The 26,485-nt window shown below is 43.1% G+C and overlaps 2 protein-coding genes across 2 annotated transcripts in view; one reads left to right on the top strand and one right to left on the bottom strand.

The window, feature by feature from the left end:
* The window catches only part of LOC141063274 (oocyte zinc finger protein XlCOF8.4-like), a 101,809-nt gene that overhangs the window by 48,603 nt on the left and 26,721 nt on the right, over positions 1-26,485 (bottom strand). The window lies entirely within an intron of this gene.
* LOC141063326 (uncharacterized) lies at positions 94-25,029 on the top strand. The gene is made up of 3 exons (XM_073557375.1): positions 94-153; positions 9,789-10,537; positions 22,544-25,029. Exons 1-3 carry the CDS (start codon positions 147-149, stop codon positions 23,141-23,143), a joined length of 1,356 nt encoding a protein of 451 aa, XP_073413476.1. The 5' UTR covers positions 94-146; the 3' UTR covers positions 23,144-25,029.

Here is a 26,485-nt window from a genome sequence, read left to right as displayed (position 1 = left end):
ATACTTGTGTGATGAGAACGGTGGAGATGGCAGGATTAGAGCTGATCATAGATGGGACTTCTCCATCTGTCGGTGACTTTTACAATATTTGTTTCAGGGTGAAGATCTGACCCATATTAATACTACAGAGACATATGTGAGGGGTGATGAATGGTGAGTAGTAACCACTGAATCCAGAGAAGTCACAGATTCCTCTCAGTCACTGGCTTTGGCTGCTTCATCGGTGGTGTAGTCCGGCCGTATTACCATGATCACCATTTTGCCTCTAGACCACAACATTCTCCTCCACCCAAAACTGTTCAAATGACTTTGGGCATTGAAAGCCCTTTTCTATAGAACTTACAACCAATTACATTGTTTTTGATCCTAAGGAATTCAGATTACTGCACAATCTCTCCTGAAATGGGGAGCAAAACTATCTCTAATCTTCTGCTCAGGATTCATAGTAGCTCCAATGAGCCACCATAAATGAATGCAACTCTGGTTTACTGTTGTGTAATCTGTATTTGTAGTTTTCAGTCAATGAGATTCTCATGCTCTGGGCGGGGCTTTATGTGGTGCTCTGATTACATTTTTTTTTATTATTTATATAGCACCATTGATTCCATGGTGCTGTACATGAGAGGGGGTTACATACAAATTGCAGATGTCACAGTAAACAAGCTAACAATCACAGATTGATAGAGGGGAGAGAGAACCCTGCCCTTTAGGGCTTACATGCTACAGGATGGTGGGTAAGGAGACAGTAGGTTGGTGGGTCGTAGCAGTTCCGGTGTTGGTTGAGGTGATATCCCCGGTAGTGGTGAGAGAGAAGGAGGTAGCGGGGTCATTGCAGGCTGTAGGCTTTCTTGAAGAGGTGGGTTTTCAGGTTCCGTCTGAAGGATCCAAATGTGGTTGATATTTGGACTTGTTGGGGCAAAGAATTCTAGAGAATTGGGTCAGTTCGGGAGAAGTCTTGGAGGCAGTTGGGTGAGGAGCGAATAATTGTGGAGGTGAGGAGGTCTTGGGAGGACCAGAGATTACGTGAGGGAAGGTATCGGGAGATTAGTTCAGAGGCATATGGGGGAGACAGGTTATAGATGGCCTTGTAGGTCAGTATTAGTAATTTGAACTGGATACGCTGAGGGAGTGGGAGCCAGTGAAGAGATTTGCAGAGGGGAGAAGTGGAGGAGTAGCGAGGAGAGAGATTAATTAGTCGGGCAGCAGATTTAAGGATGGACTGGAGAGGTGCGAGGGTGTTAGCAGGGAGACCACAGAAAAGAATTCTGCCGTAGTCGAGGCGGGAGATGAGGTCATGCACAAGTATTTTAGTAGGTTGAGGAAAGGACGGGTTCTTGAAATATTTTTGAGCTGGAGGCAAGAGGAGGTAGAAAGAGCTTGGATGTGAGGTTTGAAGCACAGGGCAGAGTCAAAGGTTACTCCGAGGCAGCAGACTTCTGTTACTGGGGAAAGCGTGATGTCATTAATCGTGATAGGTCAGGTAAGGAAGATCTGTGAGATGGAGGAAAGAAGACTTCAGATTTGTCCACATTGAGCTTGAGGAAGCGAGAGGAGATGGAGGAGGATATGGCTGATAGACACTCCGGGATTCTGTACAGCAGAGAGGTGACATCTGGGCCAAAATGTTGTACCCAAAATGTACCCACTCAGAGAGGTAGATCTGAGTGTCATCGGCATAAAGGTGGTACTGGAATCTGTGGGACTTTGAGTTGCCCCAGGCCAAGTGTATAGATTAAGAAGAGTAGGGGTCCTAGAACAGAGGCTTGGGGGACTCCAACAGAGAGAGAGGGTGGGATGAGGAAGGTAGTGTGGGAGTGGGAGACGCTGAATGTGCGGTTGGAAAGGTATGAGGAGATCCAGGATAGGGCGATGTCTTTGATGCCAAAGGAGGAGAGGATATGTAGTAGGAGGCAGTGGTCAACTGTGTCGAATGCAGAAGACAGGTCTAGAAGCAGGAGTAGAGAGTATTGTCCATTTAATTTTGCTGTAATTAGGTTGTTAGTAATTTTGGTCAGGGCTGTCTCAGTGGAGTGATGGGGGCATAAATAAAGATTGTAGATTGTCAAAGAGCAAGTTAGATGATAGATGGGAAGAAAGTTCAGCGTGGACGTGCTGCTCCTGGAGTTTGGAAGCAAATGGGAGCAGTGATATTGGACGATAGCTGGACATTGCGGTTGGGTCGAGGGTTGGCTTTTAAAGGATAGGCGTGATTGTGGCATGTTTGAAAGCAGAAGGGAAGGTACCAGACGTTAGTGATAGGTTGAAGAGGTGGGTTAGGGATGAGATAAGTGTGGTGTTGAAGTTGGGGAGGGGATGGGATGTGGTCGAGTGCACAGGTTGTGAGGTGCGATTTGGAGAAGAGACAATTAAGCTCCCCTTCAGCGATGTTGGAGAGGGAGGTTATGGGGTTTGGGCAGTGGTCTGGTATACAAAGGGGTTGTGTTGGTTGAATGATGAAGACTTGGCTTGTTTGGTAGATCTTATTTTTGAAGTGTGTGCCAAATTCCTCGGCAGAGATAAGGGAGGTTGGAGGGGACAGTGGTGTGACCTTTGACCGCACACGGCTATCACATGTGCAGGGGGGCTTATCTTAGTTATCCCACTGCTGTCAACAATGTGATGAAAGCAGCAAGCTTGTCTTGCCCCAACAATTTACCGCAGGGGTTTATTGTAGATATCCCACTGCTGCCACAATATGTCACGAACTGCCGAGATTTATGTATATCCCACTTTCCAGTTCCACTTTGGAGCTCGCAGGCGCCCCCCCTTACCTTCAGGTCAGTCAGAGAACTGCACCTAGGAAGTCGCCGGACGGGCTACTTGTTGTGCAATGGCTATTAGGTCCACTTGCAGTGAGGGAATTATAAATGCTTTGGCCGCAGCTACACAATCTGCCTATAAAACCCGCTCAGTCACTACCAGCTCTACCCACCTAGCCAAAACACACCGCTGCCACCAACTTCTGATTCTCTATATTAATATTTAAAATTAATACAGGGGTTCCGAAGCCAACCCAAATAGTAGCGTAATTAGCTTATAGGCACGTGAATTCGTCACAGAACAAGGAGACGGAACTAATAAATTTTATATTTACTCCAAAAAGTAGGCACTGTTTACAGAGATATAAAAAGATCTTACAATGGGAGACAATTAAAATATGTACATGCCTATAATATTGTGGCTATTGTTGGGCTTATAGAAAAAATTACATCCAGCAAAATGTCACCGGCGATGGCGGCGCCTGCACAGTAGCATCTATATCAAATATATATATATATATATATATATATATATATATATATATATATATATATATATATATCAGCACAATTTTGGAAACAAATTTTTTTTCCTTAGGAAGTTATAAGGGTTAAAAGCTAAACAGCGATTTCTCATTTTTACAACAAAATTTACAAAACCATTTTTTTTAGGGACCACCTCACCTTTGAAGTGAGTTTGGGGGGGTCAGTATGACAGGAAATACCCAAAAGTGACACCATTGTAAAAACTGCACCCCTAAAGGTACTCAAAATCACATTCAAGAAGTTTCTTAACCCTTCAGGTGCTTCACAGGAATGATTGGAATGTGTAAGGAAAAAATAAACATTTACTTTTCTTTCACAAAAATTTTCATGTAGACCTAATTTTTTTTTTACTTTTGCAAGGGTAACAGGAGAAAATGGATGATACGTTTTGTTTTGAAATTTCTCCTGAGCATGCTGATACCCCATATTTGGGGGAAATCTACTGTGTGTGCGCACGGCAGAGCTCAGAAGGGAAAGCGCACCATTTGACTTTTTGAATGTAAAATTTGCTGGAATAATTAGCGGTTGCCATGTCGCGTTTGGAGAGTCTGAATTCAGCTTACTGGGAGGGATCAGCAAAGGTGCATGAGTGGTCACAGACGTTCGGTGGTCAAGGCTGGTGCGGCGGCAGCGCTCTGTGCTGGTGCGGCGGCAATGCTCTGTGCTGGGGCGGCAGTGCTCTGTGCTGCGAGGGGCCTCCGCCACCATTTTGTCAAAGCCGGAGTCCCCACAGCTCCATTGCTGCGATGCGCCGCAGCATTTGTAAGTATATTCCGACTCTAAAAAATTTTTGGGAAAAAGTGCGTCTTATAGTCCGAAAAATATGGTACATTTTTACCGCTAAAATGTTGTTTTAAGCCCAGATTTTACATTGGAAAATAGGTAGATAAGTATATGGTCAACATAGGTAAAACTATGGGTGTACATAGATGTGTTGTGAACTCTCTTAATCTTACTTTTGAGGCAGGGCTCCCTCTGGTGGATACTGCTGGTAGTGGAGCTGGTCAATTTGATGTTAATCCAACAGCTGCAGAGGATGATTGGAGAAGTGGGGGTAGAGACTGGGAGTACATAAGCGAGCAGACTTCTCTCAGTGGCTGCCGGGGATACTCCTGTCTGTGCATAGTGAGGATATCTGTCTCCTGCCTGATCCTGCATTTTCCAGCTAAGTGTCATTTGCTAAATCCTTTGCATCTGATTTTGCCTTGCTGTCAGGAGTCAGCTGGCTCCCCCTGGGGCTTCTGGCTCCTGCCCTGTATTTTTGTATCTTGTGTTTGTTTGCTCAGTCACCTGCTGTATTAGCCTGTTGCTAGCCTCCATTTCACACCTGAGTGCTGATTTAGTGGGGGCGAGGTTGTGCTAACCTCAGTATTTTTGTGCTTCAGTCATGTTGGAATTTGTAGGGTTTTTGCGTGATTGCAGACAGTGCCTTTTCTGTCCTATCCTATCTAGTCAGTGTGGGCCCCATCATTTGATCAGTCTATTTTCTGTCTGTGTCTCATCTTGTCTCCCCGACAATATATGTTTGGGGGCTGTCTATTCCTTTGGGGATCTGCTCTGGGGCAGTTTAGATTTCACCTTTCTGTCTTTAGGCTTAGTTAGTCCTCCGGCTGTGACGAGGCGTCTAGGGCATCGTAGGAACGCTCCACGGCTACTGCTAGTTGTGTTGTTAAGATCAGGGGTCTGCAATCCGCTGAGTGACCAACCTTTCTGGTGTTCTGGTGGCATAGCCTTTTGCGCTTTCCTCCTCGGTGACCCATTCATAACATAGATAAATTCGAGGAAGGGTGTCATTTCCAATTCCCAGAGGGGTGTCATTTCCAAAATGGGGTCACTTCAGGGGGGATTCTGCTGTTGTTGCCCTTTGGAGAGCCTCTAAGTGCCAGAACACCAGAATTTCCCCTGAAGTGATCCTTTTTGGAAATGACACCCCTCTGGGAATTCATCTATGGATATAGTGACCATTTTCACTACATGGATGATTTCCAGAAACTCTTAGAAGAAGTTTCAGAGCAAAAATTGCAAAAATGTCATTGTAGTGCCCAATATATTGTGCCCAATTTGTGTCTCTGGAGACCTACCCCCGGAAAATGTTAAAAGGACCCTGTCACCCCTCTCAGGCGTTTTTAAGTAAAAGAGCCACCTCCTGTATTTTGTCAAGCAGTGCATGGAAGTCCATAAATTAGTTCCATAAGAATTGATATATCAGCGGTCACTTGTTTGACCTTTTAGATGTGCAGCAGCTGACTACTAATCATACATGCCTGATCTCTCCTGCAATAGGTGAGTGGATTTCTTTTATATTTATTATTAACCCAGATAAGACCCTATTTGTGCTTTTTTGTTCCTATAGTGTACTATATTGAAAGCTGTCATGGAGGCATAAGGCTGGCAATGATGGGCATTGTGGGTAATAGCAAGTATCATGCCTCATTCGTCTCTTGGAACATACACAACATCTTCTCTGGGTGTTCTTTCTTGTTTCAGTTACTGAGATGAGTGCAATAAAATGTCGCTCAGTGAGTCTTCTGACATCAGATTCTAAAGGATTGGCAGGGACAACATTTTCAAAAACAAGATTTTCAGTGATCTTTTCCTGGTAATCAAAACCATTTTTCCAGATGTCCCCAGATAAGTAGGGCATCCTGGTGGGTTTAGTTGGCTGTCTTTCCCCTCATAAATGTGAAATGCTGATGTGTATCCGGTTGAACTCTCGCACATTTTATAGAGCTTTATTCCGAACCTTGCCCTCTTAGAAGGAATAAATTGCTTGAGGTGCAGTCTTCCTTTGAATTTTACAAGGGACTCATCAATGGAAATGTTTTCTGTTGGGGTGTAGAGCTATAAGAACTTTTCTGTCAAGTCTTCGATGATGGGTCTGATTTTGAATAGTCTGTCATGTTCTGGGACATCTCTGGGCAGGCATTGACTATTGACGTTAAAATGCCAAAATCTCATGAGCATTTCATAACGGGTCCTAGGAAGAATGGCAGAAAACATAGTGGTGGCTTGAACAGGGCGGTTGGACAAATAGGACTGAATGATCGTTTTTTAACAAGCCCCATAGCGAATGTAAGTCCTAAAAATGTTTTAATTTCTAGGATATTAGTTGGTACCATAAATTTGACCTAGCATAATAGGATCGTGGATTCTGGCTGATGAATTTGGACGCATATAAATTTGTAGGACAATATGCTCTTGCAAGCCATCTGTCATAAACAAATTAAAAAAATTAATTGGTCCAAAATTTTCCACCTCCACATTTATACCAGGAGTGGCATTAAAATTAGGGATGAATGGAGTAGCCGAATCCGAAGCCTCCCTTCTGAGAAATGCTACATCAAGAGGCAAAGCCCCTTGGACATTGGTGTGCGCCAATTCGCGAGCACTAGGGACAACGCTAGTACTGGGCATTGTTCCCTGAGTTGGTGACATTTCTCCAGAAGCGCTATTTGTCCTTCTTGTTGTACTGGTCCTTGTGTGAGGATGGACCAGAATCACTGCTCATTTCTGAGCTATCACTGTGGCTGCTAATAAAGCCCTCGCCATCCTCATCGCCATCTGACACTGCACTTTCTTCACTGTCAGAACATAAAAGTGCATAAGCCTCCTCTGCACTATAAAACTGACGGGCCATTTTATTCGTTTTTATTTTTTTTCCCGTAAGTAGAAAACTACGACGTGACTGATGTGACCTAATTATTGGGGAGACAATTGAGAAAAGCCTAATTCTTTAGCCTACCTGTTATGAACAGGTCACCGAGGAGGATGGCAGGAATAGGCTAGGCCACCAGAAAACCAGAAAGGTTGGTCACTTAGCGGATTGCAGATCCCTAGTCCTAACAACACAACTAACAGCAGCCGTGGAGCGTACCTATGATACCCTTGATGCCTTGGCACAGCCGGAGAGCTAGCAAAGCCTAAAGCAAGAAAGGTGAAATCTAAACTGCCCTGGAGTAGACCCCAAAGGAATAGATAGCCCCCAAACATATATCGTCGGTGAGACAAGATAAAACACAAACGCAGGCAGAAAATAGACTGAGCAAATAATGGGGCCCAAGCTGGCTAGATAGGATAGGAAAGGAAAGACACTGTCTGCAATCACGCAAAAAACCCTGAAAAATCCAACATGTCTGATGTACAAAAAAACACTGAGGTCTCACGACCTCGCCCCCACTATATCAGCTTTCTGATATGAACTGGAAGCAAAGCAAAAGAGACTAATATAACAGGGGATTGAACAAACTGACACAAGCTGTAACATATGGAGCGGTGGTCTCTTACAGCCCCCAGCAGGGAGCAAGCTGAACCCTCACAACAAGCAGAAAGAGACAAAACCAGATCAGATGCAAAGGATTAGCACATGAACAACTTAGCTGAACATTGCAGGATCAGGGCAGGAGACATCAGACCTCAGAATGCACAGGAAAGCAATCATCACCCGGGATTGAAGGAAGTCTGCTGACTTAAATACTCTAATCAGTAACCCCAGATCTCCAATCGTCATCATCATCAGGTGGCAGACCTCTGTCAATCCGGCCAGCTCCACTACCTCCAGTAACCACCAGAGGGAGCCCTGACCCAGAAGTAAGAGAATTCACAATACCTACCCCTAACTTTAGAATAAACCCTAACTTTAGCCCAACAGTAACCCTAACTTTAACCCTAACTATCCTATAAAGAGAGCACGGCACTCAGGAATAGTTTGGTTGTTGGTGCTCAAGTCGGATATCCAACCCATCAATCAAAAATGACAAAAATCTTGGCACTCAATATGTGAAATATTCAGACACTTTTATTTTGTGCATCCAGACAGAAAGGTTTAAACGTTTTCAGTCTTACACACAGGGCAGCCAGACCACGGACCAGGGCTTCACCAGTGCAATTCAATTCTAGAGGTTGTATAACCACTGCTATCAGTGCTGTCTTCACTCCTTATTTTAGTGACCCTAGAGGTCCTTTTTCTGAAGCCCTACGCTGTACAGCTGCCTGTTCTAATTTTGGACGGCTCAGTCCACATACGCTTTCCAGACGCCAGCCATTTAACATTTCCACTGGCCATCCAGGCTCTCTACTTTGTCCTTCTTTTGGCTACCATTGGAAGGATTTATTTATTTCAGTAAACGAGATTTTTCTGATGAAGGTCCTATGCTGGACTGAAAACGTTTAAACCTTTCTGTCTGGATGCACAAAATAAAAGTGTCTGAATATTTCACATATTGAGTGCCAAGATTTTTGTCATTTTTAACCCTAACTATAGCACTAACCCTAACCTGCCTTAGTTGTTTTTTTACTTTATAGCACAATCGCTGACTGACACAGCTGGTGCCAGCAGCACTTGTAACACTGTTTCTCCTCTAATCTCTCACTGACAGGAGATCTGAGGAGAAACAGTGTTTTTATGATGCAGATTGCCCGGGAAAGTTCGCTGCTACAACAAACTTTCCTAGTGATTTGTCTCGTTGCCTGGTGTGATGCTGACATCATAAGGACCTGAACCAACCAGGTCTCAATGAGGTCGAGGGTCACAGGATACGTTGTGCGCTGGAATCCCCTCGTTATAAGGTACATGGGGGCCTGATGAGCACAAAACCGCCGACCGTAGATAAACGTCAGTGCTGCACAAAGCCCTGCTAGCGCCGACATTTATGTACTATTGGTGGTCACAAAGCGGTTAAGTTAAAGGCACCATAATTTCTGTCCAGGCCTAATTCATGAGTTTTATTTTTTTTAAAGTACTGTGGAAGCATGGTTGAAAAGCAATATCTGACTTTCATTTGCTTCAAGTTATTTCTGTGACCATTGTGGGTTTATCTGTCAGTAAACGAGGGGTTCCAACAATTTTGACCACGTGTGTAGGAGGAGTGAATATTTTGACTCCACAGCCTCTTTCTGGAAATTAACACGCAGTGGATGTTGGAGAGTGAAAATTACACATTTGCCATTTTCTTACCCAGCACATAGTGCCCAGATTGTGCTCCAGGAGACACACACCAAAAATTAAGTGGGTTCTTCTCACTATAATATTGCTGAATACAGGGATCCTAAATGTTGTTGGCGCACACTGCAAGACTCCGAAGTGAGAGCGGATTTTGCTGGATTGGTTTATAGAAACCTTGTTGCTTTTCAACAGCCTTTGGGCCACTAATAGTGTGGGAACCTCTGTTTTTCCACTGACAGATGATGGACCCGAGTGGGGACTTGTTTTTGTGAGATGAGAATTGGTATTATTTTCGCCTACATAACATTGATTGGTTTCTTTTTATTTGATATTTGGGAGGCAGAATGAACAAACAGTTGAACACCGCACACTACTGGCTCATCCAACAAGGTTTTCTATTAGACTGTGAACTGTCATTGTCTTGGTAAATAATTAAAGTTTTTACATAAACTGTCCATAAAAATGGCAAGCTAAGTAGAAATGTTCAAAAATATAAAACTCAAGGATATTTTATTAATAAGTAATAATTGTTTTTATCTTAGCAGATGACTGTACCAGGAGATCAGAGGGACAGCTGACATATTCAACTTTTAAATCGGATGATCTTGAGATCCTACAAGCTACAACTGAAGTGATTGCTATTACTCCAGATATATCATCATCCATTCACAGCAAAGATCTGTCATCTGATCCTATGAAACAGGTCCCATCTTCTGATTCATTACTGACTACTAAGGAAAATCAAAGTAAAAAAAGAGGCAATAAAAAACAAACTGCTCCTAAAGCAAAGAAGTCATTTTCCTGTTCAGAATGTGCGAAATGTTTTGCACATAAATCACTGCTTGTTACTCACCATAGAACTCACACAGGAGAGAAGCCTTTTTCCAGTTCAGAATGTGGGAAATGTTTTAACCAGAAAGGGAATCTTGATGATCACCAAAGAACCCACACAGGAGAGAAGCCTTTTTCATGTACAGAATGTGGGAAACGTTTTAACCGGAAATCAGATTTGGTTAATCACCATAGAACTCACACAGGGGAGAAGCCTTTTTCCTGCTCAGAATGTGGGAAATGTTTTAACCATAAAGGGAATCTTGTTAAACACCAAAGAATTCACACAGGCGAAAAGCCTTTTTCATGTTCAGAATGTGGGAAATGTTTTGCACGTAAATCACATTTTGTTAGCCACCAGAGAGCTCACACAGGAGAGAAGCCATATTCATGTTCAGAATGTGGGAAATGTTCTAAACGGAAAGCTCTTCTTGTTAGACATCGGAGCAGTCACACAGAGTAGAAGCCTTTTTCATTTTCTTAATGTGGGAAATATTTTACTTGGAAATCAACTGTTAATAAATATCAGAGACGTCACATAGGGGAGAAGCCTTTTTTATGTTCATAGCAGGGTGTTATGAATGAGTCACCGTAGGAGGCAAAAACAGAAATACTAGCTAAGTCCAGAAAACCAGAGAAGTTGGCAGCTATCGGATTGCAGACCCCTGAACCTATCAACAACAACTAGCAGTAGCTGTGGGGGGTTCCTACGGTGCCCTAGACCCCTCGATCACAGCCGGAGAACTAAATAACCTAAAGACAGAAAGGGAAATCTAAACTGCCCCAGAGCAGACCCCAAAGCAATAGGCAGCCCCCAACATATAATGACGGTGAAGCAAGATGAAAAAACACTCACACAGATAGAAAGATAGGCTGAGCAAATGATGGGGCCCAAGCTAACTAAATAGGACAGGATAGAAAAGCTGCTGTCTGCAATCCACCAAAACCCTATCAAAACAAGAGCCAACAGACTGATAGGGAAAAAAGCCCTGAAGACGCTAGGCTTCAAAAGACTATATCAGTACTCAGGTATTTTCTGAAGACAGAGCAAAAAGGAATTCAGCTCACCCCAGCAGGGAATGGCAGAATTCCAGAAAAACAAGGCAAAACAAAACCAAAACACAAATGCAAAAAGCAGAGCAGAAAACTTAACTTTTGAGGAGCAGGAATCAGACTGGTCTCCTAGAATCCCTCTGAGAAATCACTAGCAAGGCAGAAGGACGTCGGCTGCCTTATATCCAGTCAGCAATTCCAGCCACCCAGTCATCATCATCCTGCTCAGGTGCTTGGTAATCAGCCTCACTACCTTCCTTCACAGAAGAGGGAGTTCATCAGACCTCAATGGTGAAGGGGAAAATTAACTCACAACAGCAGGGCTGTTGAGTCGGTAAGCCAAACCTGCGACTCCGACTCCTCAATTTCCCTTACACCGACTCCAACTCCCACATATATTGCTTATATTTAAGTGAAAAATTTATTGTTGTACAATGTGAACAACAGACATTTAATCATTTCTATGATCCAATAATCAAGATATGTAGATAGAACATAATATCTATCTATTGGAATACAACTTTATAACACAAAAAACTAATAAATTGTAAATATGTAATACACTGTATACATGTATACGGTACAGACCAAAGTTTGGACACACCTCCTCATTCAAAGAGTTTTCTTTATTTTCATGACTATGAAAATTGTAGATTCATTCTGAAGGCATCAAAACAATGAATTAACACATGTGGAATTATATAATTAAAGTGTGAAACAACAGAAAATATGTCATATTCTAGATTCTTCAAAGTAGACACTTTTTGCTTTGATTATTGCTTTGCACACTCTTGGCATTCTCTTGATGAGCTTCAAGTGGTAGTCACCAGAAATGGTCTTCCAACAGTCTTGAAGGAGTTCCCAGAGATGCTTAGCACTTGTTGGCCCTTTGGCCTTCACTCTGTGGTCCAGCTCACCCCAAACCATCTCGATTGGGTTCAGGTCTGGTGACTGTGGAGGCCAGGTCATCTGGCGTAGCACCCCATCACTCTCCTTCTTGGTCAAATAGCCCTTACACAGCCTGGAGGTGCGTTTGAGGCCATTGTCCTGTTGAAAAATAAATGATGGTCCAACTAAACACAAACCGGATGGTATAGCATGCCGCTGCAAGATGCTGTGGTAGCCATGCTGGTTCAGTATGCCTTCAATTTTGAATAAATCCCCAACAGTGTCACCAGCAAAGCACCCCCACACCATCACACCTCCTCCATGCTTCACGGTAGGAACCAGGCATGTAGAGTCCATCCGTTCACCTTTTCTGCGTCGTACAAAGACACGGTGGTTGGAACCAAAGATCTCAAATTTGGACTCATCAGACCAAAGCACAGATTTCCACTGGTCTAATGTCCATTCCTTGTGTTCTTAGCCCAAACAAGTCTCTTCTGCTTGTTGCCTGTCCTTAGCAGTGGTTTCCTAGCAGCTATTTTACCATGAAGGCCTGCTGCACAAAGTCTCCTCTTAACAGTTGTAGAGATGTGTCTGCTGCTAGAACTCTGTGTGGCATTGACCTGGTCTCTAATCTGAGCTGTTGTTAACCTGCGATTTCTGAGGCTGGTGACTCGGATGAACTTATCCTCCGCAGCAGAGGTGACTCTTGGTCTTCCTTTCCTGGGGCGGTCCTCATGTGAGCCAGTTTCTTTGTAGCGCTTGATGGTTTTTGCCAATGCACTTGGGGACACTTTCAAAGTTTTCCCAATTTTTCAGACTGACTAACCTTCATTTCTTAAAGGAATGATGGCCACTCGTTTTTCTTTACTGCTTTTTTCTTACCATAATACAAATTCTAACAGTCTATTCAGTAGGACTATCAGCTGTGTATCCACCAGACTTCTGCACAACACAACTGATGGTCCCAACCCCATTTATAAGGCAAGAAATCCCACTTATTAAACCTGACAGGCCACACCTGTGAAGTGAAAACCATTTCCGGTGACTACCTCTTGAAGCTCATCAAGAGTGTGCAAAGCAGTAATCAAAGCAAAAGGTGGCTACTTTGAAGAACCTAGAATATAAGACATATTTTCAGTTGTTTTATAAAAGGGGGGTTAAGAGAAGAAATAATACTCGCATGCATCTGTATTGGCTTATGACAGGTCGCTGATCCCTCACTGACCTGCCCCCATTATTACATAATGCATATAATAGCATTGATATTATTGGTGATAATTTATTGGTGATAATGCCTATAATATTGTGGTCATTGTGAGGCTTAGAAAAAAAATTACATCCAGCACAATGTCACCGGCGATGGCGGCGCCTGCACAGTAGTATCTATATCAACTATATATATATCAGCACAATTTTGGAAACAAAATTTTTTTCCTTAGGAAGTTATAAGGGTTAAAAGCTAAAGATAGGGTGCGCAGATCGCAAGCATCCATGTGCGATAGTAGGCAGTGATGACTGGATGGGGCGGGCAGGGAGTCGGCAGGGGGCGGGGCTTAGCGGCGCCGTGCGCTGCGTCGAATAAACTCTAGTGTGAAACTAGCCTTAGCCTGTTGCTAGCCGCCATTTCACACCTGAGTGCTGATTTAGTGGGGGCGAGGTTGTGCCAACCTCAGTATTTTTGTGCTTCAGTCGTGTTGGAATTTTTAGGGTTTTTGCGTGATTGCAGACAGTGCCTTTTCTGTCCTGTCCTATCTAGTCAGTGTGGGCCCCATCATTTGATCAGTCTATTTTCTGTCTGTCTCATCTTGTCTCCCCGACAATATATGTTTGGGGGCTGTCTATTCCTTTGGGGATCTGCTCTGGGGCAGTTTAGATTTCACCTTTCTGTCTTTAGGCTTAGTTAGTCCTCCGGCTGTGACGAAGCGTCTAGGGCATCGTAGGAACGCTCCACGGCTACTGCTAGTTGTGTTAAGATCAGGGGTCTGCAATCCGCTGAGTGACCAACCTCTCTGGTATTCTGGTGGCATAGCCTTTTGCGCTTTCCTCCTCGGTGACCCATTCATAACATAGATGAATTCGAAGAAGGGTGTCATTTCCAATTCCCACAGGGGAGTCATTTCCAAAATGGGGTCACTTCAGGGGGGGATTCTGCTGTTGTTGTACTTTGGAGAGCCGCTAAGTTCCAGAACACCAGAATTTCCCCTGAAGTGACCCTTTTTGGAAATGACACCCCTCTGGGAATTCATCTATGGATATAGTGACCATTTTCACTACATGGATGATTTCCAGAAACTCATAGAAGAAGTTTCAGAGCAAAAATTGCAAAAATGTCATTGTAGTGCCCAATATATTGTGCCCAATTTGTGTCTCTGGAGACCTACCCCGGAAATTGTTAAAAGGAACCTGTCACCCCCTTCAGGCGTTTTTAAGTAAAAGAGCCACCTCCTGTATTTTGTCAAGCAGTGCATGGAAGTCCATAAATTAGTTCCATAAGAATTGATATATCAGCGGTCACTTGTTTGACCTTTGGACGTGCAGCAGCTGACTACTAATCGTACGTGCCTGATCTCTCCTGCAATAGGTGAGTGGATTTCTTTTATATTTATTATTAACCCAGATAAGACCCTATTTGTGCTTTTTTGTTCCTATAGTGTACTATTTTGAAAGCTGTCATGGAGGCATAAGGCTGGCAATGATGGGCATTGTGGGTAATAATAGCGGGTATCATGCCTCATTCCTCTCTTGGAACATACACGACATCTTCTCTGGGGGTTCTTTCTTGTTTCAGTTACTGAGATGAGTGCAATAAAATGTCGCTCAGTGAGTCTTCTGACATCAGATTCTAAAGGATTGGCGGGGACAACATTTTCAAAAACAAGATTTTCAGTGATCTTTTCCTGGTAATCAAAACCATTTTTCCAGATGTCCCCAGATAAGTAGGGCATCCTGGTGGGTTTAGTTGGCTATCTTTCCCCTCATAAATGTGAAAAGCTGATGTGTATCCGGTTGAACTCTCGCACATTTTATAGAGCTTTATTCCGAACCTTGCCCTCTTAGAAGGAATAAATTGCTTGAGGTGCAGTCTTCCTTTGAATTTTACAAGGGACTCATCAATGGAAATGTTTTCTGTTGGGGTGTAGAGCTATAAGAACTTTTCTGTCAAGTCTTCGATGATGGGTCTGATTTTGAATAGTCTGTCATGTTCTGGGACATCTCTGGGCAGGCATTGACTATTGACGTTAAAATGCCAAAATCTCATGAGCATTTCATAACGGGTCCTAGGAAGAATGGCAGAAAACATAGTGGTGGCTTGAACAGGGCGGTTGGACAAATAGGACTGAATGATCGTTTTTTAACAAGCCACATAGCGAATATAAGTCCTAAAAATGCTTTCATTTCTAGGACATTAGTTGGTTCCATAAATTTGACCTAGCATAATAGGATCGTGGATTCTGGCTGATGAATTTGGACGCATATAAATTTGTAGGACAATATGCTCTTGCAAGCTATCTGTCATAAACAAATTAAAAAAATTAATTGGTCCAAAATTTTCCACCTCCACATTTATACCAGGAGTGGCATTAAAATTAGGGATGAATGGAGTAGCCGAATCCGAAGCCTCCCTTCTGAGAAATGCTACATCAAGAGGCAAAGCCCCTTGGACATTGGTGTGCGCCAATTCGCGAGCACTAGGGACAACGCTAGTACTGAGCATTGTTCCCTGAGTTGGAGACATTTCTCCAGAAGCGCTATTTGTCCTTCTTGTTGTACTGGTCCTTGTGTGTGAGGATGGACCAGAATCACTGCTCATTTCTGAGCTATCACTGTGGCTGCTAATAAAGCCCTCGCCATCCTCATCGCCATCTGACACTGCACTTTCTTCACTGTCAGAACATAAAAGTGCATAAGCCTCCTCTGCACTATAATACTGGCGGGCCATTTTATTCGTTTTTATTTTTTTTCCGTAAATAGAAAACTACGACGTGACTGACGTGACCTAATTATTGGGGAGACAATTGAGAAAAGCCTAATTCTTTAGCCTACCTGTTATAAACAGGTCACCGGAGGAGGATGGCAGGAATAGGCTAGGCCACCAGAAAACCAGAAAGGTTGGTCACTTAGCGGATTGCAGACCGCTAGTCCTAACAACACAACTAACAGCAGCCGTGGAGCGTACCTACAATACCCTTGATGCCTTGGCACAGCCGGAGAGCTAGCTAAGCCTAAAGCAAGAAACGTGAAATCTAAACTGCTCTGGAGTAGACCCCAAAGGAATAGATAGCCCCCAAACATATATTGTCGGTGAGACAAGATGAAACACAAACACAGGCAGAAAATAGACTGAGCAAATGATGGGGCCCAAGCTGACTAGATAGGATAGGAAAGGAAAGACACTGCAATCACGCAAAACCCTGAAAAATCCAACATGTCTGATGTACAAAAAAACACTGAGGTCTCACGACCTCGCCCCCACTATATCAGCATTCTGGTATGAACTGGAAGCAAAGCAAAAGAGACTAATATAACAGGGGACTGAACAAACTGACACAAGCTGTAACATATGGAGCGGTGGTCTCTTACAGCCCCCAGCAGGGAGCAAGCTGAACCCTCACAACAAGCAGAAAGAGACAAAACCAGATCAGATGCAAAGGATTAGCATATGAACAACTTAGCTGAACATTGTAGGATCAGGGCAGGAGACGTCAGACCTCAGAATGCACAGGAAAGCAATCATCACCAGGGATTGAAGGAAGTCTGCTGACTTAAATACTCCAATCAGTAACCCCAGATCTCCAATCGTCATCATCATCAGGTGGCAGACCTCTGTCAATCCGGCCAGCTCCACTACCTCCAGTAACCACCAGAGGGAGCCCTGACCCAGAAGTAAGAGAATTCACAACACCTACCCCTAACTTTAGAATAAACCCTAACTTTAGCCCAACAGTAACCCTAACTTTAACCCTAACTATAGCACTAACCCTAACCTGCCTTAGTTGTTTTTTTACTTTATAGCACAATCGCTGACTGACACAGCTGGTGCCAGCAGCACTTGTAACACTGTTTCTCCTCTAATCTCTCACTGACAGGAGATCTGAGGAGAAACAGTGTTTTTATGATGCAGATTGCCCGGGAAAGTTCGCTGCTACAACAAACTTTCCTAGTGATTTGTCTCGTTGCCTGGTGTGATGCTGACGTCATAAGGACCTGAACCAACCAGGTCTCAATGAGGTCGAGGGTCACAGGATACGTTGTGCGCTGGAATCCCCTCGTTATAAGGTAGATGGGGGCCTGATGAGCACAAAACCGCCGACCGTAGATAAACGTCAGTGCTGCACAAAGCCCTGCTAGCGCCGACATTTATGTACTATTGGTGGTCACAAAGCGGTTAAGTTAACCCCTTCACTACCAAGGGTGGTTTGCACGTTAACTCCCGGGCCAATTTTTACAATTCTGACCACTGTACCTTTATGAGGTCATAACTCTGGAACGCTTTCATGGATCCCGGTGATTCTGACATTGTTTTCTCGTGACATATTGTACTTCATGGTAGTGGTAAAATTGCATTCAAATAACTTGCATTTATTTGTGAAAAAAACGGAAATTTGGCGAAAATTTTGAAAATTTCGCAATTTTCCAACTTTGAATTTTTATGCCCTTAAATCACAGCGATACGGCACACAAAAAACTTAATACATAACATTTCCCACATGTTTACTTTACATCAGCACAATTTTGGAACCCAAATTTTTTTTGGTTAGGAAGTTATAAGGGTTAAAAATTGACCAGCGATTTCTCATTTTTGCAACACCATTTTATTTTTAGGGACCACTTCACATTTGAAGCCACTTTGAGGGGTCTATATGATAGAAAATACCCAAAAGTGACACCATTATAAAAACTGCACCCCTTAAGGTGCTTAAAACCACATTCAAGAAGTTTATTAACCCTTTAGGTGCGTCACAGGAATTTTTTGAATATTAAAAAAAAAATGAACATTTAACTTTTTTTCACAAAAAAAATACTTCAGGTTCAATTTTCTTTATTTTACCAAGGGTAACAGGAGAAATTGGACTGCAAAAGTTATTGTGCAATTTGTCCTGAGTACGCTGATACCTGATATGTGGGGGGGAACCACTGTTTCGGCGCATGGCAGACCTCAGTAGGGAAGGAGCGCTGTTTGACTTTTTCAATGCAAAATTGGCTGGAATTCAGATCGGACGCCATGTCGCGTTTGGAGAGCCCCTGATGTACCTAAACAGTGGAAACCCCCCAAGTGACCCCATTTTGGAAACTAGACCCCCCAAGGAACTTATCTAGATATGTGGTGAGAACTTTGAACCCACAAGGGCTTCACAGAAGTTTATAACGTACAGCGGTACAATTAAAAAATCATATTTTTTCCACAAAAATGATCTTTTCACCCCCAATTTTTATTTTTCCAAGGGTAACAGGACCCTAAAAGTTATTGTGCAATTTGTCCCGAGTACGCTGATACCCCATATGTGGGTGTAAATGACTATTTGGGCGCATAGCAGAGCTCGGAAGGGAAGCAGCGCCATTTGACGTTTTTGGCTAGAATTGAGATCGGACACCATGTCGCGATTGGAAAACCCCTGATGTACCAAAACAGTGGAAACCCCCCACAAATGACACCATTTTGGAATCTAGACCCCCCAAGGAACTTATCTAGATGTGTGGTGAGAACTTTGAACCCCCAAGGGCTTCACAGAAGTTTATAACGTACAGCAGTACAATTAAAAAATCATATTTTTTCCACAAAAATGATCTTTTCACCCTCAATTCTTATTTTTCCAAAAGTAACAGGACCCTAAAAGTTATTGTGCAATTTATCCTGAGTACGCTGATACCCCACATGTGGGTATAAACCACTATTTGGGCGCATGGCAGAGCTCGGAAGGGAAGCAGCGCCATTTGACGTTTTTGGCTGGAATTGAGATCAGACACCATGTCGCGTTAGGAAAGCCCCTGATGTACCAAAACAGTAGAAACCCCCCACAAATGACACCATTTTGGAAACTAGACCCCCCAAGGAACTTATCTAGATGTGTGGTGAGCACTTTGAACCCCCCAGTGCTTCACTGAAGTTTATAACGTCCGGGCGTGAAAATAAAAAAATCGTATTTTTTCCACAAACATGATCTTTTAGTCCCCATTTTTTTATTTTCCCAAGGGTAACAGGAGAAATTGGACCCCAAAAGTTGTTGTCCAATTTGTCCTGAGTACGCTGATACCTCATATGTGGGAGAAAACTACTGTATGGGCACACGTCGGGGCTCGGAAGGGAAGTAGTGACATTTTGGAATGCAGACTTTGATGGATTGGTCTGCGGGTGTCATGTGCGTTTGGAGAGCCCCTGATGTACCTAAACAGTGGAAACCCCCCACAAGTGACCCCATTTTGGAAACTAGACCCCCTAATGAACTTATCTAGATGTGTGGTGAGCACTTTGAACCCCCCAGTGCTTCACAGAAGTTTATAACGACCGGGCGTGAAAATAAAAATATCGTATTTTTTCAACAAACATCATCTTTTAGTCCCCATTTTTTTTATTTTCCCAAGGGTAACAGGAGAAATTGGACCCCAAAAGTTGTTGTCCAATTTGTCCTGAGTACGCTGATACCTCATATGTGGGAGAAAACTACTGTATGGGCACACGTCGGGGCTCGGAAGGGAAGTAGTGACGTTTTGGAATGCAGACTTTGATGGATTGGTATGCGGGTGTCATGTGCGTTTGGAGAGCCCCTGATGTACCTAAACTATTGAAACTCCCCACAAGTGACCCCATTTTGGAAACTAGACCCCCCACGGAGCTTATCTAGATGTGTGGAGAGCACTTTGAACCCCCAAGTGCTTCACAGAAGTTTATAACGCCTGGGCGTGAAAATAAAAAAAACTTTTTTCCGCAAAATTATATTTTTGCCCCCAATTTTTTATTTTCCTAAGGGTAACAGGAGAAATTGGACCCCAAAAGTTGTTTTGTAATTTGTCCTGAGTAGGCTGATACCCTACATGTGGGGGTAAAACACTGTGCACATGGCAGAGCTTGGAAGGGAAGGAGCACCATTTGACTTTTTCAACGCAGAATTGGCTGGAATTGAGATCAGACGCCATGTTGCCTTTGGAGAGCACCTGATGTGCCCAAACAGTGGAAACCCCCAATTATAACTCCAACCCTAACCTCAACACACCCCTAACCCTAATCTGAGCCCTAGCCCTAACCCTAGCCCTAACCCTAGCGGGAAAATGGAAATAAATACATTTTCTTTTAGTTTTATTATTTTTCCCTAACTAAGGGGGTGATAACGGGGGGTTTGATTTACGATTTATGGCGGTTTTTATGTTTGGCGGCTGTCGCACGCTAAAAGACGCTTTTTATTGTAAAAATAGTTTTTGCATCACCACATATTGTGAGCTATAATTTTTCCGTATTTTGACCCACCGAGTCATGTGAGGTCTTATTTTTTGCGGGACAAGTTGACGTTTTTATTGGTACCATTTTCGGGCACGTGACATTTTTTGATCGCTTTTTATTCCGATTTTTGGGGAGCAGAATGAACAAAAACCAGCGTTTCATGAATTTCTTTTGGGGGGGTGCGTTTACACCGTTCCGCGTGCGGTAAAATTGATAACGCATTTTTATTCTCCGGGTCAGTACGGTTACAGTGATACCTCATTTAGGTCGTTTTTTTATGTTTTGTCGGTTTTTTGCAATGAAAACTATTTTATATAAAAAATAATTATTTTTGTATCGCTTTATTCTGCGAGCTATAACTTTTTTATTTTTTTGTGGATGATGCTGTATGGTGGCTCGTTTTTTGCGGGACAAGATGACGTTTTCAGCGGTACCATGCATATTTATATCTGCCTTTTTGATCGCGCGTTATTGCACTTTTTGTTCAGTGGTATGATAATAAATCATTATTTTTTGCTTCGTTTTTTATTTTTTAAGGGGTTCGCTAAAGGGGTTAACTAATGGGACAGTTTTATAGGGCAGGTCATTACGGACGCGGCGATACCAAATATGTGTACTTTTATTGTTTTTGTTTTTTTTTATTTTGGATAAATGGATTTATTGGGGAATATTTTTTTTTTTTTTTACTAATTTATTTAGCGATTTTTTTTAAATTATTTTTAACACTTTTTTTTTACTTTATTACCTTGTCCCAGGTGGGACATCACTGTCCTGTGACAGATCGCTGATCTGTCACATCACAGATCACTGTGACAGATCAGCGATCTGACACAGGCACTGCTGAAGGCTTCCTCATGCCTGCGCTTTGCAGGCACTGAGGAAGCCAGCTTCCTCAGGCCCCTGAAGGCCCCCGTCGCCATCTTGGATTCGGGGGCCTGGAGGAAAGGAGCCCCCCGCAGCAGCGCTGCACATTCCGCTGCCGTGGGGGGCTCAGGGAAGCACGGAGGGAGCCCCCTCCCTGCCGATGCTTCCCTTTAACCCCCGGTACACCGCGATCGCGTTTGATCGCGGTGTGCAAGGGGTTAACGTGTCGGGGGCGGTCCGTGACCGCCCCTGACACATTGTGCCGGGTGTCAGCTATGATAATTAGCTGACACTCGGCCACGATCAGCGGCGCTCACCACGTGGGCGCCGCTGATCGCGATGACGTAATATTCCGTCCATGGTAATTAGGTCCATGGTCACATGGACGGAATATTACGTCAATTGTAGGTAAGGGGTTAAAGGCACCATAATTTCTGTCCAGGCCAAATTCATAAGTTTTATTTTTTTAAAAGTACTGTGGAAGCATGGTTGAAAAGCAATATCTGACTTTCATTTGCTTCAAGTTATTTCTGTGACCATTGTGGGTTTATCTGTCAGTAAACGAGGGGTTCCAACAATTTTGACCACGTGTGTAGGAGGAGTGAATATTTTGACTCCACAGCCTCTTTCCGGAAATTAACACGCAGTGGATGTTGGAGAGTGAAAATTACACATTTGCCATTTTCTTACCCAGCACATAGTGCCCAGATTGTGCTCCAGGAGACACACACCGCAAATTAAGTGGGTTCTTCTTCCTATAATATTGCAAAATACAGAGATCCTAAATGTTGTTTGCGCACACTGCAAGACTCCGACATGAGAGCGGATTTTGCTGGATTGGTTTATAGAAACTCTGTTGCTTTTCAACAGCCTTTGAGCCACTAATAGTGTGGGAACCTCTGTTTTTCCACTGACAGATGATGGACCTGAGTGAGGACTTGTTTTTTGTGAGATGAGAATTGGTATTATTTTCGCCTACATAACATTGATTGTTCATTCTGCCTCCCAAATATCAAATATAAAGAAACCAAACAGTTGAACACCACACACTACTCGTTCATCCTTCAAGGTTTTATGTTAGACTGTGAACTGTCATTGTCTTGGTAAATAATTATAGTTTTTTTTACATAGCTTGCCATTTTTATGGACAGTTTAAATAGAAATGTTCAAAAATATAAAACTCAAGGATATTTTATTAAAAAAATAATTGTTTTTATCTAAGCAGATGACTGTACCAGGAAAGCAGAGGGACAGCTGACATCTTCAGATTTTAAATCTGATGATCTTGAGATCTTACAAGATACAACTAAAGTGAATGCCATTACTCCAGATATATCATCATCCATTCACAGCAAAGATCTGTCATATAAGCCTATGAAACAGGTCCCATCTCCTGATTCATTACTGACTACTAAGGAAAATCAAAGTAAAAAAAGATTCATTAAAAAACAAACTGCTCCTAAAGCAAAGAAGCCTTTTTCCTGTTCAGAATGTGGGAAACGTTTTAACCCGAAATCAGATTTGGTTAATCACCATAGAACTCACACAGGGGAGAAGCCTTTTTCCTGCTCAGAATGTGATAAATGTTTCAACCATAAAGGGAATCTTGTTAAACACCAAATAACTCACACAGGGGAGAAGCCTTTTTCTTGTTCAGAATGTGGAAAATGTTTTGCATGTAAATCACATTTTGTTAGCCACCAGAGAGCTCACACAGGAGGGAAGCCATATTCATGTTCAGAATGTGGGAAATGTTCTAAACGGAAAGCTCTTCTTGTTAGACATCGGAGCAGTCACACAGAGGAGAAGCCTTTTTCATTTTCTTAATGTGGGAAATATTTTACTTGGAAATCAACTGTTAATAAATATCAGAGACGTCACATAGGGGAGAAGCCTTTTTTATGTTCATAGTGTTGAAATAGTTTTAACGGAAATTGGATCTTCTTAAATGGGTTGTCTCTTGTCATTCCTCATGTTTGCTGACAAAACTAAACTTTATTAATTCCAAATCTAAAATTGTACCCATAATTCACCCCCTGCAGGTTAGTCAGTAACATAGTAACATAGCTATTAAGGTTGAAGGAAGACTTTAAGTCCATTTAGTTCAACCCATATCCTAACCTAGCATGTGTGTGTGTGGGGATCAAGCAGAGAGTAGAGTGTGTGTGGGGGGTCAGGCAGAGAGTAGAGTGCGTGTGGGGATCAAGCAGAGAGTAGAGTGTGTGTGGGGGCTAGGCAGGAAGTGTCTGAGGTCTGGTTTTTAATTTTTTCCTAATTTTTTTTCCTGACTTTTTGGAGCTGAAACTAAAGTTTTTGAATTTTTTTGTTCAATTTTTTCTTCAAAAACTCCTTGAGATACTCATCTTAAAGAAGTGGTGAAATCTTGCTCTTATTCTTCATGGCAGATTTCCATAAATTGGTAATACTGGAAGGGCATCTGTGTATGATTTGGGAGAAAGTTTAAAAAAAATAAAGAGACATGTAAAATAAAACAGCTTGATCTCTGCTTGTTGGTGTGAACAGCTCAGATGCAGCCCTATGGTAACAGACTAGAAACAAATCTGTGTAGTCAGAGTCTTCAGGCCACATTGGTTGAGAAATTACATCTTCCAGAAATCTTTAGATGCGTGGGCTGAGCAGTTCATTACATACTTGTAGATTGTGAGCCCTCGCGGGCAGGGTCCTCTCTCCTCCTGTACCAGTTATGACTTGTATTGTTTAAGATTATTGTACTTTTATTATGCATACCCCTCCTTACATGTAAAGCGCCATGGAATAAATGGCGCTATAACAATAAATAATAATAATAATAATAATAGTGGAATGTGTTGATAACAATAAAACATAATGATCAATGTAAATTACAGTATCCCACGGAGAGCTGGATTTGGAATGATGCTCAAAATCAAGGAGAAAAATCTAATTACAGGCTGGTCCAACTTCAGTGGAAAGTCCTCTAGAAAAAGAAATGATGCTCAGGAATGTGTGTGGCCTCCATCTGCCTGTATGACCTCCCTACAATGCCTGGGCATTCTCCTGATGAGGCGAATGTTCTCCTCAGGGATCTCATCCCTGACCAGGATTAATGTATCAGTTAACTCCTGGACAGTCTGTGGTGCAACGTGGTGGATGGAACGAGATACAAAGTCACAGATATGCTTGATTGGATTCAGGTCTGGGGAATGGGCACGTCAGTCAATAGCATCAGTGCCTTCATCATGCAGGAACTGATGACATTTCAGCCACATGAGGCCTAGCATTGTCATGCAGCAGAAGGAACTCCGGACCCACTGCACGGGCCCATGATCTCACAATGGGTCTGAGGGTCTCATCCCGGTACTTAATGGCAGTCAGAGTACCTCTGGCTAGCACATAAAGGGATGTGTGGCCCTCCAAAATAATGCCTTCCCATATCATTACTGACCCACTGCCAAACCGGTCATGCTGGAGGATGTTGCAGGCAGCAGAACTTTCTCCACAGTGTCTCCAGACTCACGTCTGTAACATGCTCAGGGTGAACCTGCTGTCATTCATGAAGAGCACAAGGCACCAATGTTGAATCTGCCAATCTTGGTGTTCTCTGGCAAATGCCAATCACCGTGCACAGTGTTGGGCTGTAAGCACAACACCCACTTGTGGACATTGGGCCCTCAAACCATCTTTATGGAGTCTGTTTCTGACAGTCTGAGCTAATTATGCAAATTGTCTCATCAGAGAGGAAGAGGACCAGAACTCTAGTGCCACCTATTGGAAGTAGCAATCCTAAAAGTCAATGTCGACCCTTTAACGAGCCTTGTTACATGACTTGGGATAAAAGCCAAGCCAGACAGTCTGAGCAGACACATGGATGTTAGTGGACTGCTGGAGGTCGTTTTGCAGGTCTCTGGCACTGCTCCTCATATTCCTCCTTGCACAAAGGAGGAGGTAGCAGTCCTGCTGCTGGATTGTGGCCCTCCTATGGCCCCCTCCATGTCTCCTGGTGTACTGGCCTGCTTCCTGGTATCTGCTCCATGCTCTGGACACTGCTGACAAACACAGCTACCGTTCTCGCCACAGCTCGCACTGATGTGCCATCCTGGAAGAGCTGCACTACCTGAGCAACTTCTATGGGTTGTAGATACTGCCTCATGCTACTGTACACGCTCTAGAGATGACAGCAATGACAAAACGCAAAAGTGACCAAAACAACAGCCAAGAAGGAGGAGATCAGAGAAATGGTCTGTTGTCACCCCCTGCAGAATCCTCCTTTATAGGGTTGTCATGCTAATTGCCGATCATTTCTACCTGTTGTTTGTTCCATTTGCACAACAGCAGGAGGAACTGATTCACAATCAGTGTTGTATCATCACTGGACAGGTTATCTTACAGAAGTGATTGACTTTGAGTTACATCGTGTTGTATAAGTGTTCCCTTTATTTTTTTTGCGCAATATATTATAATATCTACTTAATAAACAGTGCCCTCATCGATATTCTACATCATAACGTATCCTTTCAATATCACATTCATTTGTTTGTCATAAATTACATTTATGTATTTTCTGATTAGTGATGAGCGAACGTGCTTGCTATTCCTCGTTACTCGCCTGAGTATCACTGTACTCGGCGAGCACAGTGCATATCCGGGACTACTCGGCGGGAAATGCTCCACCCAGCATTTTTGGCGGTCTTTAGAGACCCAATCACCATGCAGGGATTGTCTGCCAGGCACTGTAATGCCGCAGCCATCTTTGTTATGGTCGTGCAGTTATTGGCTGGCCACACAGCATCATCAAGGGTATAAGAGACCGGACACCACCCTGATCGGTGCATTCAACTCTGGATTGAGATAGTGTAGGGAGAGCTGCTGCAGAGATAGGGTCAGATTTGGGGAGTTATTAGTCAGTGTGGGGTCTACCATCCTAAATACTCACATCCAGCTAAACCAACAGTCCTTCTAAGGACTAATTCCGGAGTATATAGGTTGCAGTGTTATGTGGACAGGGGAGTGTACGTCGCTCTATACATATTAGTGCAAGGCCGGCAAGCACTCTATGTGTGTATATACATATCATATGCATACAAATTGTGGCAATTCTGGCCAATATTCCACTGTATTTGCTGTCAGATACCCTAGTCCTCTACACTATTTTGGGGTAAAAATACAGGCCACATATTGAACAGTGTGATA

This window comes from Dendrobates tinctorius, unplaced genomic scaffold (genome assembly GCF_039654945.1).
Source record: "Dendrobates tinctorius isolate UK_male_01 unplaced genomic scaffold, ASM3965494v1 ptg000249l, whole genome shotgun sequence".
Lineage (NCBI taxonomy): Eukaryota > Metazoa > Chordata > Amphibia > Anura > Dendrobatidae > Dendrobates > Dendrobates tinctorius.
The sequence above is the reverse complement of the archived record's forward strand: the minus strand, read 5'-3'. Positions and strand labels throughout refer to the sequence as shown.

Coding starts and splice junctions, on each gene's coding strand:
- LOC141063326 (XM_073557375.1), top strand. Junction 10,538..22,543: donor ATCGGAGCAGTCACACAGAG/TAGAAGCCTTTT, acceptor ATCTAAGCAGAT/GACTGTACCAGGAAAGCAGA.